At 39.9% G+C, this 18519-nt stretch overlaps 1 protein-coding gene across 1 annotated transcript; it reads right to left on the bottom strand.

Moving 5' to 3' along the window:
- Positions 1 to 34: 34 nt before the first annotated feature.
- On the bottom strand, positions 35 to 18440 carry uhrf1bp1 (UHRF1 binding protein 1). The gene is made up of 21 exons (XM_026367413.1): positions 18221 to 18440; positions 15995 to 16157; positions 14104 to 14142; positions 13795 to 13886; positions 13498 to 13687; positions 13015 to 13155; positions 12705 to 12875; positions 10947 to 11127; positions 10745 to 10831; positions 9905 to 10075; positions 9287 to 9411; positions 7982 to 8123; positions 7409 to 7602; positions 6082 to 7304; positions 5764 to 5948; positions 5543 to 5682; positions 5225 to 5375; positions 4567 to 4832; positions 4174 to 4282; positions 3911 to 4002; positions 35 to 3365 (listed from the first exon to the last, which is right to left on the bottom strand). Exons 1-21 carry the CDS (start codon positions 18262 to 18264, stop codon positions 3249 to 3251), a joined length of 4023 nt encoding a protein of 1340 aa, XP_026223198.1. The 5' UTR covers positions 18265 to 18440; the 3' UTR covers positions 35 to 3248.
- Between the last annotated feature and the right edge of the window lie 79 nt (positions 18441 to 18519).

Here is an 18519-nt window from a genome sequence, read left to right on the forward strand (position 1 = left end):
GTTTCTCAAATCTTTAGATTTTGTTGCAATTTAAACACTAGTTTAAAGTAACTGTGGTTGGTCAAAGATCATAAACAGTTTATTGCCAGGTACAGTAAAGAACACTCTACAGCACTAGGAATTTGTCTTGATGTCAGGTGTAGACAGAATAAAACAGGTCAGGGGGAATACAGAGTTAAAGAATACAAAACTGTGACAATAACAAGGGTAAAACAAATAAAGGCAGACAAGATAGAATAAATTAAAGTGGAGGTGAAGATTGAGTGATGATAGTATCTTTTTTTCAACAGCTAACTGTCACTTCTATATTCAATCAGATAAATTATATTTATGTACAGGCCTTCGTTGTAGCTTTGATGGCATAACAAAAGGAAGGCATATCAGAAATGTGTTCAGCAAATAGCCATTTATTCTTTCACTTTTAAAATATTTTCCACATACTAGGTTTGGTTCACAGAACCAATGTTATATTAGTCTCAATGAAGTGATAAAGACAATACAAAATTCAATGCAATTCTACACAACAAAAAATACTGTTTAACATTTGCATCACTTAGGAAGATTTCACAATGACTCCTGCAAACCCTTAAAGTGATTTACATTAAAACAAGTGCAATTTCCAGTGAATTTACCACCCAAGTGTTAGTAATTCACAAGGCATAAACTACTGTATACATCACTCCAGTACATGCGTCTAGAGAAAACGCCACACACCTTAAAGTGAAGTCTTTTTTTTTCACTCTGTCCATCTTGTCTTTTTGCATGGCAACTTCTTTTGCTCTGGAGTGCAAAGGAAGTTGCAGAAGTTGCAGTGTTTCAACAGATGGAACCCAGAGCACCAGTTTGACAGCAGATTTGCAATGCTACTTGAAGGGCAACTACACTAATTTTCAACTTGCTTTCTATGGTTCTACTTTAAGGATTACATGTGTATGAATGCTGTCTGAACTGAAAAACTCCACCAGATAATGTAATCCAGAGGAGTTATCCAGCCAGAAGCAGAGGGATAGTTTAATATCATTGATATACATGCACTCCCCAAACTAGAACTAATAGATTAAAATTGGTAAAGTCGCCCTTTAACACTAAGGAGAGGGAAACTAGGCAGACTTTACAGCTACATGTTACATCCAGCGTGGGACATTCAGTTTTCGTACCACCATATCTTTGCCTACTAAGACCATGCAGAAAACACAGACACCAATTTCAACTGTAAGTGATGCTGAGGTCGAAGGGCAATGTCTCTGCTTTAGTACACTGACAAATGTACTAAAGATCTGAGTCCACATGCATTTGAGAAGAGAAATATTAAAACATGTGAGACATGTAAATCACTTTCTTTGATATTTATAATCCTAAGAAGAATTCAAATGTGTAGTGTTACTGCTCTTCGTCATGTTTTTGGTTAAACTAAAGCCGTCTTTCTATTGCTTAAAGATTTTGCATTCCTCATCAAAGATGCAAATCTGACACTTGTAGCTTGCGAAGCAAACAGAGCACAAAGAAAATAAATGGTAAATAATATTTTGAACAGGGAGTGCTGTGGCGAGTCACTGCCAGCAGAGGTCTCCCAATTACACATCAAGATCTCTTTAGCTCCAACAGTTCCGCAGCCATTACAATGGATTCTCAGTTGTACATAAAATGTAGCTGACAGAGTTTTTTTTGTTTTAATGAAAGCAGTAAACACAACGTTACACTCTTGAAGAGTGTCTTGATGGACAAATTAAAACCATCATTTCACTAAAACCAGATTTATGCACAGATGAAGGAAAGTGGCCTAAAATCAACTCTGCCTCAAGTCAGGATTAAAAATACTGAAACATATTATTTTCTGTAGTGGATCTGTAACAAACATAAAACACTGTGCATACATTATCAGTACCAGAACTTTTTTTAAAATGTCACTTTCTTTGATTCATATGGCTTCAATAAAGTCTAGTCAATCTGGGCTACCAAAAAAAAAACAAAAAAACAAAACAAAACAAACAAACGAACAAAAAAAAACACTGACAAATCTAAATAAATATTCACAATTAAAAAAACTGACATAAGCTTTAGGTTGATGATGTTCAAACTACTAAACATGACACATTTAACAGAGGTAATAACACTAGCAGTCTGAGTTGTTTCCCAGCGAGCTACAAAACAAGTTTTAGGAGATCAAGTATTAATTCTCTGGTAGCTGGTATGACTCCAATACTCACAGAGTTAGAGTGAAACGGCTAATACAGTCACAATACTGAAGGTACCGTGCAATGTGCTCTCCACAGCCCAGGCACAGATCGAAGGGCGTGTCATTTTTTGAGTAGACATCCAACTGCAGAGCACATTTTTCCACAGTGCAAAACAACGTTGATCAACATTTCATAACTCAAAAAGAGTAAGTGAACACTGGAGAATGATACAGCTCACTGTTTGCGAACGCAGAGAGCCTGATAAGAGTGTGTAACCACTTCACCCTGTTGATAAAGCAACTAAGGTAGAAACATGCATCCATAATTCTGTTTTCTTCTTTTTAAAAGTGCATTGTTTTTCCTACCTTTTAACGACTAACAGCTGATAATACTTAATAATTTTTTGAAGTGAAATAAAAACACAGATCTATTGTATTTGTCACCTAACACAAGTGTTCTACACTACAAAGGCTATTTAGCTTCATGACTATCTGCATATGTGCCATGTGTAAATCAGCACTGTTCACAAAGCATGCTTGACATTAAGTTGTATTTTGTAGAAGTGACTGATGGACTGGCAGCTGTGTGGCAGTGTCAGCAAATGTAAAGAGGTGGTTTTGTAATGTGCTTAGAGTTAACATTTCTGTAACACAAAGAACTGTGAAATAATTGAGAACTAAAGCTTTGATATTTACCCCTGCATGCTTTATAGTAAACACCAAAACCACACGTGTTCCCTGTCCACACTAAATAAGAATTAGCAGGGAAGATCTGTGTGAAGTGAAGTGTAAGTGAGGAATATATAGACTATCAGACAAAGGTAGTACCAGTAATGTACCTATAAGTTAGTTCCCCCTTTAGTAAATGTTACAGGGACTCATGTCAGGAACAGTGTCATGCAGCAAGTGGGAAGTGATCTAAGCACAACTTCTTTTTTCAAAGAAGTCCGATGTCCCAATATGCCTCTGGTGAGTCTTGCTGGTTCCTGACATTCAGCCTGATTCATGTGATCACGGCAGACCCCAGCAGGAGCAGTGATACTGAAGGATCAGGGGTGTAAGAGAAAGAGGCTCAGAGAGTAAACGTGGGGTCGTACTTCCTGACTTCCAGAAGGAGGCGCTCTCTGTCACTGAGGGCCTGGGTTAGGGCAGCCTGGGCGTCTGAGAGCTGTAACTCAAGGGTCTGTCTCTGTAACAGCAGGATTATTGGTTAGTTCCAACAGCATAAGCAGTTAAAGTAAAACACTTTGGCTAGGTGCTACACACCAAGAGGGTGGATATCAGGTTGTGATTGACAACAACAGGTGTAATTACAATACCATTACACAATCTTGTATACTTAGACACACCTCTGCTTCGTCTTTCTTAGAGCTGACCAGTAACAGGACACCAGTGCCCCAGCCGTGTTTAAGACAGCAGGTAACTGTGTTTATACTGGAGTTAACATGAGCACACGCACGTGAATCTAGCTCGGATGTGCTTTTAATGTTTGTCTGACCAATAAAAATTTTCACTTCAAGCCCAGTGAAAGTATAAGATAGAGCTTTACACAGTTTCGTGATTTATACAACGTGAGCTACTGAGTTTGCATTTATTATCTTGATTTTACACTTAAGAGCTGTAGGATTCAGTAACTACATCAATCTCCAGCTGCAAATTGAGGCCTCAGTTTAGCATGTCATGAACTAAGTATTTATAAAATCCCGGTTATGGCCTTGGCTAGATCTCTCTTACCTCACTGTGCTGTTGACCAGAGGAGATACTGTGTGTGTTGGCTGGGTCGGCCGCAGGGACACCTGTTGAGGATTTGGGGTTTTTACCTTCAGCTGCAACGACAAAGGAACTGGTGAAGATCACTTTCTGTTCATCTTTCTGAGTTTCTGAAGCTTGAACAGCTGTGATTTTACGGTTCAGGATGTTTGGGTGATATTTGTTTGTGCCCACAATACAGACAAGCACTGAATTTGTTATGGCACGGGAAATTCAAGAAAACCCACCTTTGAGCCTCATGATGCCATCATCACCGCGTTCAAGGAGAAGCTGATCTACAATAAATGTGGCTGGGACGGGCTGGGGGGCTGTAGGATAGATTCTAGGGCCATCATCCTAATGAAAACAGAACAAGAAGGGATCACTTCACATATGACCACATACTGTGCCACAACAAAAACTACCCATTGTTGCTTCAAACCTTTTACTCTAGAACTGTCTTCATATACACATTGCAAGCCTGAACTTATCCACACATAAATAAGCAATAAAACAATGGTTGTGGTCGTTCTGTAAACGGTGATAATGGATTTACAGGGGAATAGTCCTTACAAGTGTGTGTATTAAGTAATGAAACTAAAATGAGTTCACCACAAATCCAGACAGCATTACCAACCAACCTTCAAAGTAATGGTGATGTTGTTCATGTGTAACTTCATTGGCGGACCATCAACACTGAATTCATCTTCCAGGAAAGGCCCAATGTTAGTCACTGTGGACGCTAACAACTCTGCTTGGCAGTCCTGCACTCGTATGTCCAGTAAGCCCGAAGACTCAGCCAGAACAGAGTGTCGGGCTGCAGATGGACCTGTTTCTGCTCGCATGCATATCACCGGAGAGCAGTTTTTATCCCACCTATCCTGCTTCGGAACTGGTCTAGCTGGAGCTGCAGAAACACAATGAAGAAACAGCACTTTAAACTGCAACCTGTTGGAAACTCGTTAGTTTTACAGACTGAATTGTATTTTAATTTGGAGCCAATTATGCTAACTCTAAAAAACAAAACAAAAATAAGCTCTAGTGTAGGTATACTGACAATTGACTCAATGAAGAAAGTGACATCTTAGATGTTTTAAAAGTATTTCTGTAATGAAAAGTAAGTAATAGTTTTACATATTTTAGCAAGAGAGGAAGAATTATAATAAATCGATGATTAATTTAACAAAATATTTTGTTGTAATTTGTGTAACTTTATGTATATATCATATATCTGGAAAAGATCTGCAGCCTGCTTTTTTGTGCATTTGCTTATCAGAAATGTTCAGTTACTCAGGTTACCTTGTACGAGACCAGCCAGCAGGTCAGATACCCTGACAGTTCCCATGTGTACAGGGCTCAGATTCTGCGCTACCACAGCCACCACTTGGTCTTCTCCCTTTACTTCCATGGTACAGGCCACTCCACTCAGGATCAATAATAACACTGAGGACTATAACAACAGGACATATCAGTGAAGACATAAGTAAACCACAGTTAAATTTGACAATTACTTAAATTATTTGAAATATTATAATGAAATATATGATGTTTTTATTTGTTCTGAAAATAATGTAACTGTACAAATAAATGTAACCTATCCGTGGCACAGAAACTCACCATATCCTGAGACATGTCTTCAGTACTTTGGGACAGGGAGCTGCTGAGTTCTGCTGATGAGCCTCCGTCTGTCCCTGGGGCTGGACTGGCTCTGCTGCCTGCTGGAGTGTTGTTGGGACGCATGGACTCCGTACCTGACTCTATAAACATGACACAAAGTTACAGTAGATGCCACCAGAGTATCTCATAGGAATCTGGAAACCTGGTTGTATTCCAAGCACCTGAGTCCATGAGGACCACAAAATTCTCGCTGACATCACTCTCCACAGAGAGGTTTTCGTCAGGCAGGCTGCCGTCCAAAATAGCACTATCAAAAGAATGCTGAGAAGCCGATGGCTTCATGGACTGATAGCGCAGGCTGGTAGTCACAGAGGGGGAGGACTCTTCTGAACGCTGGACCTGTTCCCTATGAACACACACAAACACACACAAAGCTGTTAAGGAACAGCCAGTAAAAGCATGTGGTGCACAGTATGGGTTCCAGTCACACTAACCCTATTATGCAGCCAACAGCTCAGCAGGAGAGCACTTGCACTTACTTTGCCTGTGGACTGAACAATTTGCTCATGCCAGAGCCACGACTCAGCATGCTGAAGGCGTCTTTTGTTATTGAAAACGCCCCTTTGGTCAGGTCCAGCGAGGCACTAATGGCATCTTTGGTCACGTCCTTGGTGACATTAATGGCACTTGACAGTTCTCCTTCCAGGCTGAAGTTGGACGGTCCACGGGAGAGGACTAGGGAGTGTCCAGGTGAGAGGGGAGGTGAGAGGACAGTTGTGTCCTCCTGTGTTGTCAAACTATCCCCCTTCAGCCCTTCCTCCACTGCCTCACATGCTTCCTCCACCATCCCATCTTGTTCATCCTGATTAAATGCAGTGACAGCAGCACTATTGGAGGAGATGCCGTTCTCCAACCCACTGTCTCCCAGAACCACATCTGAAGAGTGGTGAGTTGGGGAAATATCAGAGTCTGTTATGCTAGGGCTGTCTGTCTCTGGGGTAGGGGGGACCTCTTCCTCTGGCTCAGAGGATACCGGTGGCAACAGGATACCCAGTTCTGTAGAGTCCACAATAAGGGCAACACAAACAGTAGCAGGTTTGGTCTTGTGCCCATCCGTCTGTCTGACATCTCGTAGATCACGGCCCAACTCTGCCGCCAGTCGAGTCATTGAATCCTTCATCCTCAGCAGGGCTACATACTGGTAGTGGTTGAGCCACATCTTCACTGGAGTGATGACATGGGCCAGGAAGTGGACAGAGGCGAGTGATGCTCCTTCTTGCTCTGGGGAAACCTCCTGAACTTTACTGGGACTGGAGGAGGAAGACGACGACCCACTTTTAAAAGCAGAGGGCTGACACAGCCACACAGACATGGCAAAGGGCTCAACAAAAGGCTGGGTTCTGCCTTTGGGGAATCTGCGAGCTCCATCAAAACCTAGAGTTACACGGGACAGACTGAGAGACCAGACATCCTGGGATCGGAACTGCTTTGCGTCCAGAGGTTGAGGCTCTGTCTTTTGAGAGTGATGGAGAAAGGTGGAGGGAATGGGGTGGAAGGCACTCTGGTCTCTGGGGAATGGGCAGGGTGATATAGACTGGAAGAAAGAGCAGCTGGCGAATTTCTCGTAGATAGCACTGAGGTCAGCTCTGGAGCCATGAGGGCAGTAGTGAGTGTTGCTGACAACCATCTGGGGTACTATGACAGACAGGGACTGTGGACGCTCTGGATGGTCCAGTATGGAAGAATCCAGGGGAATTACCATCTACAGATAGGAATGAAAAAAAATAAATAAACAAACAATTTCCAATTCTTTTAGAGATAAAGAATGAGCAACAACATGCACTGTTAATATAGTAGTGTATTTACCTTGAGATGAGATGCATCCATGCGGATGTCTACATGCTCTTCAGCCTTGCTACTGTCTTGCAAATGGTAGAAAGCTTTGACCTGGTCCAGAGTCTGCAGCAGACCCCTGGAAAACAAACTAATCCACAGCACACTGGCAGGGTCCACAAACAGCTGGAGACTGTTTAACTGGGCATACAGATTTGAGGTGGGCACTGGAGGAACGAAAAAGTAATGAAAAAGACTTTCTCATAATTTGTAACACAACAAGAACATAAACAATCGGAATATGAATAAGCAGCAAAGAATAAATTCCACCTTTACATTCAATGCTGCTAAATTGAATCAACACATATACATAATAAATAAAAATATTATGCTCAAGGTTGCTATTACGTAAGATTTCTCTCCTGTAAATGTAACAAGGCAGAAGCACATAAACTGGTTTGTATTGATATACTAAATATGACACTGTGATGGTGCTGTACATACTTATAAAAACATTTTAGAGCACAATATGTGCGTAAAGCTCACATTCATTTCTCCTAATTTCAACAAGACACAAACTACATATTACAAACAATTGCACGCTACCTGATAAGCTGGAGTTGTCCGGAAAGTAATATTCAGTAAATTGCAGGTGAATTGCTGGTATGTTATCTGGCAGATGCAGAGTTTTCCGGTTACAGGATAATAAAGACTGGGACTTCTTTTTGTGACGACCCCTTGTGGAGACCTGCGTGTTCAAGCACAGTGGTGGAAATATCACTTATGAATATAGGATTAGAATTTCCAGTCTTGTAACACAAGGCAAGATACAAACACAAACAAACAAACAAACAAATGTAATCAATAATTAAACAAAGTAGACATTTCAGAGAACTAAAGCATGACTATGAACATGGATGACTTCCTGTCACACACTGAATGTGAAGACATAGATGTACAGAATTTCCCTTGAATGCCTCTTCTATGATTTGAGGAAGTGCACATTCTTAAACTTGATATAACCCTGAAAATCTTACATTGTTTCACTGTAAGAAACCATAACTGTCTAAAGTAAAAACCAGTGTGACAGGGTAATGTGAAGTGGCAGGGGGTTTCCCTATGTCAGATGAAAGGCACTGAAGCAGTCAAGTGAAGTGACATAACTCTGTTCTTATTGAGTTACTGCTACAGTATTCATTTTACTTACTTTGCTTAAATATGAGGATTTTTCCTTTTCTGCTGAATATCATTGTGATTTTAACACCACAATTATTACACAAGTAAACAACCTAATATCTATTTCTACAAGTCCCCAGAGGAACAATTTCATGCTAATGATCTGATAAAACATATCAGATGGCTGATCTGAAATACCTCCCTCTGTAAGGCATTTGCCTCCAAGGATGATAGTCTGTCAAACTGTTGTTCACGTTCACTCTTGCTCTATCTTCACTCTCTGTGGTCAGTAGCTTTGTGACTGATTTATATACATGATATGCATATCTTTGAATGGAAACTACTATGTAGCTACAGTATATTTAGTGTTATAAGTATGCTTATAACTAATCACATAATCATACGTCCTATGCTGCAATGTATTTAATCCAGTGGTAGTCACATCTGGAATATGATTCTGTTTTTCTGTAATTTTTTTAAGAGGTAAGAATATGGAACGTTATATTTTGTCTGTTGTATGATTCCTTCTTACGTGGATGAAGGTGAATAGGCTCCAGCTTCAATAGCAATAATAATCCTGCAATATAAGCTGTCACAACTAAAATTTCTAGATATTAAGGTGACTTCTAAGCTTAACGGAGGTACTTCCTGATAGCATCTACTGAAGTCTATCTGTTGAAGCGTAAAGCTTCTGTTAGAGCAGCTAAATTAAATCACATGACGATAAACACTTGCCTGGTGAATGTCCACGTCATCTATCCTGACAACCACACAGCTAGAGCGTAGCCTCTTCAGTGATGATCCTGAAGGAGCTGTCTGCTCCTTCTCGCAGGGATTTGGCTTGGGACTGGACTGTCCTTCTAGAGTACGTGGATAGAAGAGAAAACAGTCAGAGACAAGCTAAAACAGCTTGATTCTACACAAGCTCATCAGATCAACACGCTGATGTTTTTACAGATCATACTTTCTCAGCAGTAATAGATAAAGTATCTTTAAAGTATAGATGCTATTGCTACTCTTCCTGAGCCCTTTGTTGATTGTTATTGCCTTTATTATCAATGCTATGTAACAGTTGGTTTTGGGGAAGGGGGTAAATAGGTTTTGTAATGATATTGTGTAAGCTGTCTTAGCATTTTAAGACTTTTTAATAATGTTGGTTCAGATGTTGAATGTGTCAACATGTTTATCCCTTTAACTACTGACCGAGTTCCTAGTTTGGTGTTTTGTGAAGCTACAACTTCTGACATCTATTTCATAGTTTAGTACATCTGTAAAACTTTCTCTCCTCAGTGACCTCGATAGATAAATCATAGTCTAGATAGCTAAACCTTTATGTTACTTCTAAATTTCTACCTTGAACTGTTTTTGCTGGGGAGACCTTGGTTGGCTGGGGCCCCTCAGTCTCTGGCTCTGGGAACCCAGACGCCTCTGCTCTCCTCTGGTACTCCTGCAGCAGTTTCCCAGCCCATTGAGCCTGAGCCTCCATGGCTCCACTGTGGCGTTCCCAGTGTCGGCATCCATCAGCTATATACAATAAGAGAGGTATCAACACTAATTTAGAAATGACTCGCTGATGTTCATTCACTTGTTTAGGTCTCTAAGTAACGACAAAAACTATTTCAGATATGTGATTAAAAAACAAATAAACAACAAAAATGACATTTACTCATGACACAACCTTTTAGGAAAAAAAAAATCAACACAGCATAAAGATTTTCTAAATCTGACCTAAATTAAATTACAACAGATGACATCAATAAAACTGCAAAGCTAAACACTGTAGCTGTTGCTTTTTCCACCATCTCTGAATGTATGTTCAAGATCAAGACTGTTTGTGTTTTACCAACTTCTAAACAGAGTATTTGTTAAAATATGGGACTTTGGTAAAGATCAGATCATATTCCACGACCATCTTATGCAGAAAACCGGGATATTGCAAACAGTGCCATACCACAAAATGTTTAATTCACCATAGTGTGCATCAGGAGTAAATCTGTTGCTCTACATTCACCACATCAGGAATTCCACAAAGAATAATAGCACTGGGCACACAATCCCAAGCCATTAGTCTGCTTGAATAGTAATCCTCCTAACAGCTGGTCCTGAATGAATTCTGTGGTTTCAGTGGGAGCAGTACAAAGCCTCGGGTTAAACTGCAGTCAACTTGTGGTCACAGAAAGCCATCACACTCACCAGGTCTGTGGACAGGGTAGTAGTCAAAACCCAGCTTCCTGAAGGTCAGCTGCATGGCACCTTGCAGGCCCGGTGGTGGAGGCTCATCTGTACAATATCACATTACTGCTGTTAAAAACCACCTTCACAGTTACTATCATAAAGTAAAACAGAATACACATTCAGACAGACAAGACTACTTGATGAGTTGTTCCCAACGAACCTTCATCCACTGATGAACTATCGTTGCATATGTGTAAGTCCAAGCGAGATATGAAGGTGTGGTAAGAAGACTCTTTCACATCGAAGAGATCAAAGTATTGACTCAAGTTGCTCGTGGTGCCAGTAGAAGCAGGTGGGGGCTCCGTCCACAGACTGTGGATGCCAGGAGATGGAGGAGCAGTCTAAAACACACAAGAGGGACAACAGCTAAATTACCAAGAGATTTGAAAAAGTAAAAAAAAATAAAAAACTATCCTGCAACAGAAATGTCATAGGGGATAAAACATAAAACAGAAAACAGAAAACAAATCCAGATTGTCTTTAAATCAATTTCTTGAATCTTGGGGTCATCAGGGGAAAATACTGAACTAATGTCTAACTGCATGACAAATCTGAAATCTGTCTTCTGACATATTATATAAAAACAATTTCCTTCATATATTATTATAATTAGGGAAAAAAAGCTACCCTTAAGGAAACTCTTAATTGAGATTAAGGAGTTAAAATATCTATGCTATTTGTAGAATATGCTTCAATAACAACAAGAAGAATATTAATATCATTAGTGACATTTCATTTGAAACACATTTTCCTATATTTGTGGTATTATTGGTCTTATTTGGAAACACAAGCTTGATGTGCACCAGCCAGTGTATCTCAGCATCACTGTAGCCTCTGGCCATTTGTGTCCCTGTGAATCATGACTTGCCTCTCTATTATCAGCAAACAGTGCTGGTCTAAAGGATCTTATCTCTGTGCTGTGACCATGGCTTATTTCCTCTATGATGCTATACCAATTATACACTGCCCATCCAAACAAAATCACCACAAGGATTTCACTTAAAGCAAACAGGTAAGATCATTTCTGCATGGATAATTATTTTTCAGCTTTCAACAAGTTATTTAACCACAACTGATGCACTGAGTAGCTTTTCATTTGTTAAACAACTATGTCTAAAGACACATCCTGTGGTTGTGGAAAAGATGGTGATCTGTTTCAGAAGGGTCAAATTATTGGCATGAATCAAGCAAAGAAAACATCTAAGGAGATTGATTAAACTACTACAACTGGGTTAAGAACTGTCCAATGGAAGAAGGTCACGTGGTCTGATGTGAGTCCAGATTTACCCTGTTCCAGAGTGATGGGAGCATCATGGTAAGAAGAGAGGCGAGTGAAGTGATGCACCCGTCAAGCCTAGTACCTACTGTACAAGCCTGTGGGGGCAGTGCTATGATCTGGGGTTGCTGCAGTTGGTCAGATCTAGGTTCAGCAACGTTATGTGACCAAAGAATGAGGTCAGCTGACTTCCTGAATATACTGAATGACCAGGTTATTTCATCAATGGGGTTTTTCTTCCAATATTCCAAGATGACAATGCCACGATTCAAATTGTGAAAAAGTAGTTCAGGGAGCATAAATGTTGTAACATTGCAGGAGCTTGAAATGATGCAACAGTGAATGCGTGCTGTAATCAAACCCAAAGGCGGTCAGACGAAATATTAGCATGCAGTGTATAGCCTTGATCTGTTACCAGATAATATTTGGAATGATTCACTAGATTTATTATACATGCCAGATTCGGCTAAAGGTGTTAGTATCTAACCCTTAATTGAAAGCATGCTCTAATGTTCATAAAAAGTGTAGAAAAGGTTTAAGGCTTTCTTTGGTTCAAAGCTGACACTGCTCCTTTTTGTGGTTAAAATAAAATAACATGTAATATTCTTGTTCACACTGATTCACACAGAGAGGAGTCAGGACCTGCAGGGATTCAGCAGTCATGCTCTTCCGCTGCTGGGCCGATTTCTCCATGGCCTCACTGAGAGATTTGGCGTAATGGATGATAGCTTTAAGTTGCGAGTCTGTCAGCACCCACAACAGGTCGTCCAGAATGAATAGCAGCTTGGATGCCAACACATTACAGTCCTTTATCTAGACAGAACATAGAAGAATTGAAGACTGGAGATTAATCAAGTGTGTGTGTGTGTGTGTGTGTGTGTGTGTGTTCACATTTGTTTTGTGATTAATTCAATAAAATATCAGTAAATGAATGGTAGAAACGCTGTCTTACTCTGCGCTTCAGAGCTATGCGAATCCGTCCCTGGTTGGTGATGAGACGTAATGGGGTGCTACCGAGGTCCTGATCATCGCTCTCAATGGCATCTGCCTCAATTCGTAGAGTCTGCCAGTTAATTTCTTTGAATGTCAGCACCTGATTGAAATAATAACATAAGAAATATAAACAATAATAATAATCCTTGCAGCTGTGATCCGTCACAAAGAAACAATGAGATAATAAAACACACTATGTTCCTACACTTATATGAAATCACTGGTGCCAGTGTTGCAAGGTTAATGCTTCTTATTAAGACACACAGGAAAAAAAAGGAACAGACTCATTTCCTTTTAACTGGATTACAAGATCCCAAGTTCTTGCAGCTAATAAAGAATAAACAACAACTGGCTTGATTAATCGTTTACTTCATGCCTGTAACTGTATTTAGCTAGAGATGAACATATTACATATGACTTTCAGACTTCTGCTACACTGTACCTCTCCTCTCTTTGGGTCAGTGATGCGGGTGTAGCGGAGGTCACTGCGCTGCCATTTGGGGTTGAGGCTGTTGCCCTGTAGCTGCCAGAGTTCAAAGGAAGCGTGAAAGGCGCGAGCCTGCACCTTGATGGTAATGGAGTTGATCCTAACAGACATGCCTTCCACCACTTTCTCAGCAAAGCCGTACTCACTGTAAATACACGATGTAAACATGATCCACGACAAAATCAACCATGTGCGTACATGCCAAATGAAGGAGTCCAGTATAACAGTAACTCAAAATTTCTGCAGCCTTACCTCTGGCCTGCTGTAATCGCTATAGGAGAGGGGCCATTGGGTGGCCGAGGCTCTTCACATGTCCTCATCTCCACCTCTACCTTATCCAAGAACTGCACAAAGGACAAAGCTAATACTCAGCATACTGTTGAGCAAGTATAAACACAGAAGTACTATAACATTTACTAATGATAACAGCACAAAAAACCCAACCTATGGAGCAGGACAACAAAACTGTAAAATAACAAAACAGCACACTGCTAGAGTAAAGTAATTCCAAAGTTTGGTTATTACTGGATAAAAAAGAGAAGTAAATAACATAGTTCTTACCAGACAGATGGGGCTAGTTTTCAACTTTGTCCATTGTATCTGAAATGAAAGTCAGCAAGGGCAACAGAGTCAGTCACAAACACAAGCTACAGCATTCTGCACTGTTTATCATTCACTGGGCACAAGGGCACAGTTAGCAACAGGAAGCAGGGGCTACAATGGTAGCTTCTATGCTATAACAATAATAACAACAATACAGTAATTACAAATGTACCAAATTACAACACCACGAATTTAGGAAAAAAACAAGATGTGAATTCATGACTGCACAAAGGCAAATAAAGAAAAACTATAAAATGAATATTACATTTGCAATCTAACAGCTCACAAAGTAATTACTAAGGACAATGTATAAAAAACACAAAACCCTTTTCTCTGGTTGGTTTTAAGTGGAACCATTGACACAAGGACCTTCGTCAAAATCTTCAGCCTTGACTTAGGAACATGAGTACATTAGCAATTGAAAAGTGCAAATGACTGTTAAGAAATGTAAGAACATTTGCTATGGTAGTCTACACATGGGATACGATAGTAAATGAATGGCTGGAATGCATAAATGGCTTTCAAGCTTTCAGGAGGAACTACTGCCTTTGATTCTAATACTTTTTAAGCTAAAATGAAAGTAACTCCTCCACTGGTTTGACACATGTATCCAAAATGGGAATACTGTCATAAAGAACCCCAAGGTATTTGCGGTGCTTGGCAACATTTTTGGCTAATGAACCACATGGGCTGGTAATTCCTGTATTACTACATGTATAGGACATTGACAAAACTATTTTGTTTGCATTTAGCTTCAGGTAGTCCTGAGCTGTTGAGCTGTGATGAAAGCTGACAGCTCTTTGTGATTACTGTTTGCTGCAGAACAACTGCAGTTGTGTATCATTTGCATTCACTGATACTACTTAAAAAACAACTAATAAACAGCACTGTGTATGGGGACCTAACAATATTAGGAGGGTTTAGTTACTTGGTATAGTCCAATGTAACATGCAGGATATTTGTAGCCTGGGACGTTTCTGAAAATGTGATAAAGACAGAAAGTTGCAACGTCAACAGTCACTGTGTTGACTCGTGGCAAAACCACAAACCTCAATATTAAAAGACAGATAAAAAGGCTAAATAATTTCTGTTCTGTTCTCTTCTTACAGAAACATGTCAGAACATTGTGTAGAATATTAGTTGAAAATTCTGTGTCCTGACTTTATTCCAGTAGCATGAACTGAGTTTTTGATTTTGAACACATTTGCTAAAATTTGTAAAATATGTTGAAAAGTTTTCAAAATGTGAAGGTGTAATACTGTCCTATAATAAAGAATAAGAATAACTTCATTGTCATTGTACGTTGTACAGCGAAATTAGAGAAGGAATGTTGGTTTTCTACTTTAATGCATTCTTTCACAGAGATTTAAAGACCTAACCATTTATGTTTTCAGTAGAATACAGTTTAATAATGATAATATAAACATCACTATCTTTTAACTTTAAACTTTAAAGTCATTTTCTTATAAATGTAGAACACAAGCTCACTGCACACGAGCCAGTGTATCTCAGAATCATTCCTGCCTCTGGCCCTTTGTGTCCCTCTGAATCGTGACATGCCTTTCTATTATGAACAACCAGTGCTGGTCTAAAGGATCTTATCTATGTGGTTCGGCTACTGCTCATTTCCTCTGATGGTTCTATGAACTCTGAATTTGACAAGTAAAAACTCTGACATTACCGAGCAGAAAATCTTAGTTGAGTTTGAAAATGAACTTTGAGAGAAGTCCTAAATCGAGATGATGCCATACAGCTTTTCTGTGCCAGCTTTGTGTTTCAGTAGTCTTTTAAGAAAAAGGAGTCTCCCCTGACTAGCAGCACAGTCAGGTTTGGCTAGTGAGTAACATACCCTGATGGCAGCTTTGTTGCAATAGACCCGAGTGACAGCCAGCCAGGTAGGCAGGTCAAGCATATTCTGCAGAACTTCTTCATCGAGCTCAAGGTTAGACAGCTGTCCCTCCCCCTTCAATGTGCTCAGATTGATCTTGTCCGGGGACAAATTCTTGGTAAACCTAAAGAAAAGGGAACCAGATAAAATGCATTAGGGTGGAAATATACCTATATTTAAAAGGGGAGTTTCATGTTACTTTCATCAGGGAAACACCTGCATACGTCACTGATGATGTGGAAGACAAAAATGAATTATGCAGCTTACTTCAGTGTGTCTGAAGTATTGCAACTGAATGAGTCATCCTGAGAAACCATAGCAGCCTCCTTCCTCGAGACACACAGCTGCGCTCACCCAACTAGGTTAGGGGTACTAATGTAGCAAGATCTCCCAGCCAGGAAATGAGCTAAAGCAAAACATAGTGAATATAACAGGAGTGGGAGAAAAGTGATTTGCTAAGTAGTTGATGTCACATCAATGAAAACTGTTCTGACATATTCAAATCCCTGTGACAATAACTAAGAGGTGCAAGTGGCCCAATTTCTCAACACAGTGTACGTGATACATCTGATGAGCTAGTTTAACCTTCTTCATATAGAGCAACAAAATGATGTCTAATCTTTTTTTTTTTTTGAATGCACTGTGCTTTTCTAAAATTTTTATGTTAACTCCCATACTTTTCAAGGCCTTTAATCAGTCAAGCTAGACGTGTAGAGCCAGTTCACATGTCTGATATCGCTTTGACTCTGCTGTACAACATTAGTGTGGTTTAAAGAGTACAGTAATACCAAAGCTTATCAAACGCAAGAAAGAAGCTATTGTACAAACTTGGCCATAATCACAAATATTTGGTTTTACAATTAACCAATACCAAACCCGTTTTAAGTGATTAGTACGATCAGCCTTGAAGAAAAAAAACATACAATGTATGACATCATCTAATGGATACGTTCTTGTCTTTAACAGAGACGTGCTGCAAGAAGGCCTGAATTAAAACTAATACAATGACCTTGTTATCTTCCTGCATCTTACTACTGAGAATACCATACTGAGTCAGTCAATTGCACAATACGTGATAAGTAAAAAGAGACATGCATATAAAGCTTTTTCCTACTTTCAACCCACTATATTAACATGCTTACGTGTCTACCATCATAGTATGTATCCACTAGCTATAACGTTTTATCATTTCAGGAGGAGAACAATAGTAGAAAATAAAACCTCGGTTGTAGCGCAACCCTATCATACTGGCCCGTGATCAACTTTAACCTTTATCCCATCTAGCTGTGTGAGAGAGACCTTTCAGACACATTTCAACATTTTCAGCTCTTCACCGGCAATGTTCAAACTGACAGTAACACCAAATACAACCAATTCTGCCTCAATAAAAGCAAAATAGGTAAAAAAAACATACTGAGGAAGGAGGACAGGTGTGGGGACAAAGCTGAAGACAGCTCTGAGTGGAAAGTGACTGGATCACATTATCTGCAGGTGCCAGAAATGACTACTACAGACTAGTCTGACCTCAGCTGACAATATAATGCATTCATAAACAGTGGTATGCACCTTTTTTCAGGAAAAATCTGTAAAAGCTCAAATAGCTCTCTGTATTTGCCCTTGTCTGGAAATATTATTCCCGTTCTTTCTGCCTGAGGAGACACTCTTGTGGTAATACTGTGTTTTATCAAAACGATAGAGTACATTTGACCAGTTTAGGCCTTAACAATGTAAATTAATAATGTTAAAAAGAACAAAGCAGGGACTTCATCATGGGCACAGCTCTTTCAACAGTGATGGGGGTGATATGCCAAATAATCTAATATATCAGCTTTCCAAACAACGTAACAAGGCGACTTTATTATCGTTTATATCGGTGTGTTGTGTTATTAAAAACACACATAAACTACATAAACGTGGAGAAGCAGCTTGCCGTCTTCATCCTCGTTCAGGATGAGAGCTTCGCTGCGTTCACGGTCTCTGTGCAGCCTCCAAACGTAATTCTCCTGTGTTTATTCCAGTATTAACAGCGTTAAGATGGCAACCAGTGTGGAAATCCGTGTAGTTACATGTAACTAGACCACAAACACTGGAAAACTAGCGCTTGCTATGTTATAGTGGGTAGCATTAAAACCATCATGTAGCTGTGCTAACTGGCTAACATAAAGTCAAAAGATGCTAGCCACTTACCTTGATAAATGTTTCAGGATTTGCTTTTTAATAATCCCGGCCATTTGTGCTAACGTTAGCGTCGTGCGGCGACAACACTTTCCCCTTTTAAAACGACACACACTAGCTCGCAGGTAGCTCTATATTGTGCACAGCACCAACGCTAGCTGTGTGCATCTTGTTAGCCGCAAACGGTACCTCGCTAAACACCGGACAGCAGCTGACTCCCGCAAACACACTCACACACACACACACTCACACACACTTAACGAGAAAACACTGCAGCTCTGATGACACAATGCTGCCATCAGCTGGGAGAA

This window comes from Anabas testudineus, chromosome 7 (assembly GCF_900324465.2).
Source record: "Anabas testudineus chromosome 7, fAnaTes1.2, whole genome shotgun sequence".
NCBI lineage: Eukaryota > Metazoa > Chordata > Actinopteri > Anabantiformes > Anabantidae > Anabas > Anabas testudineus.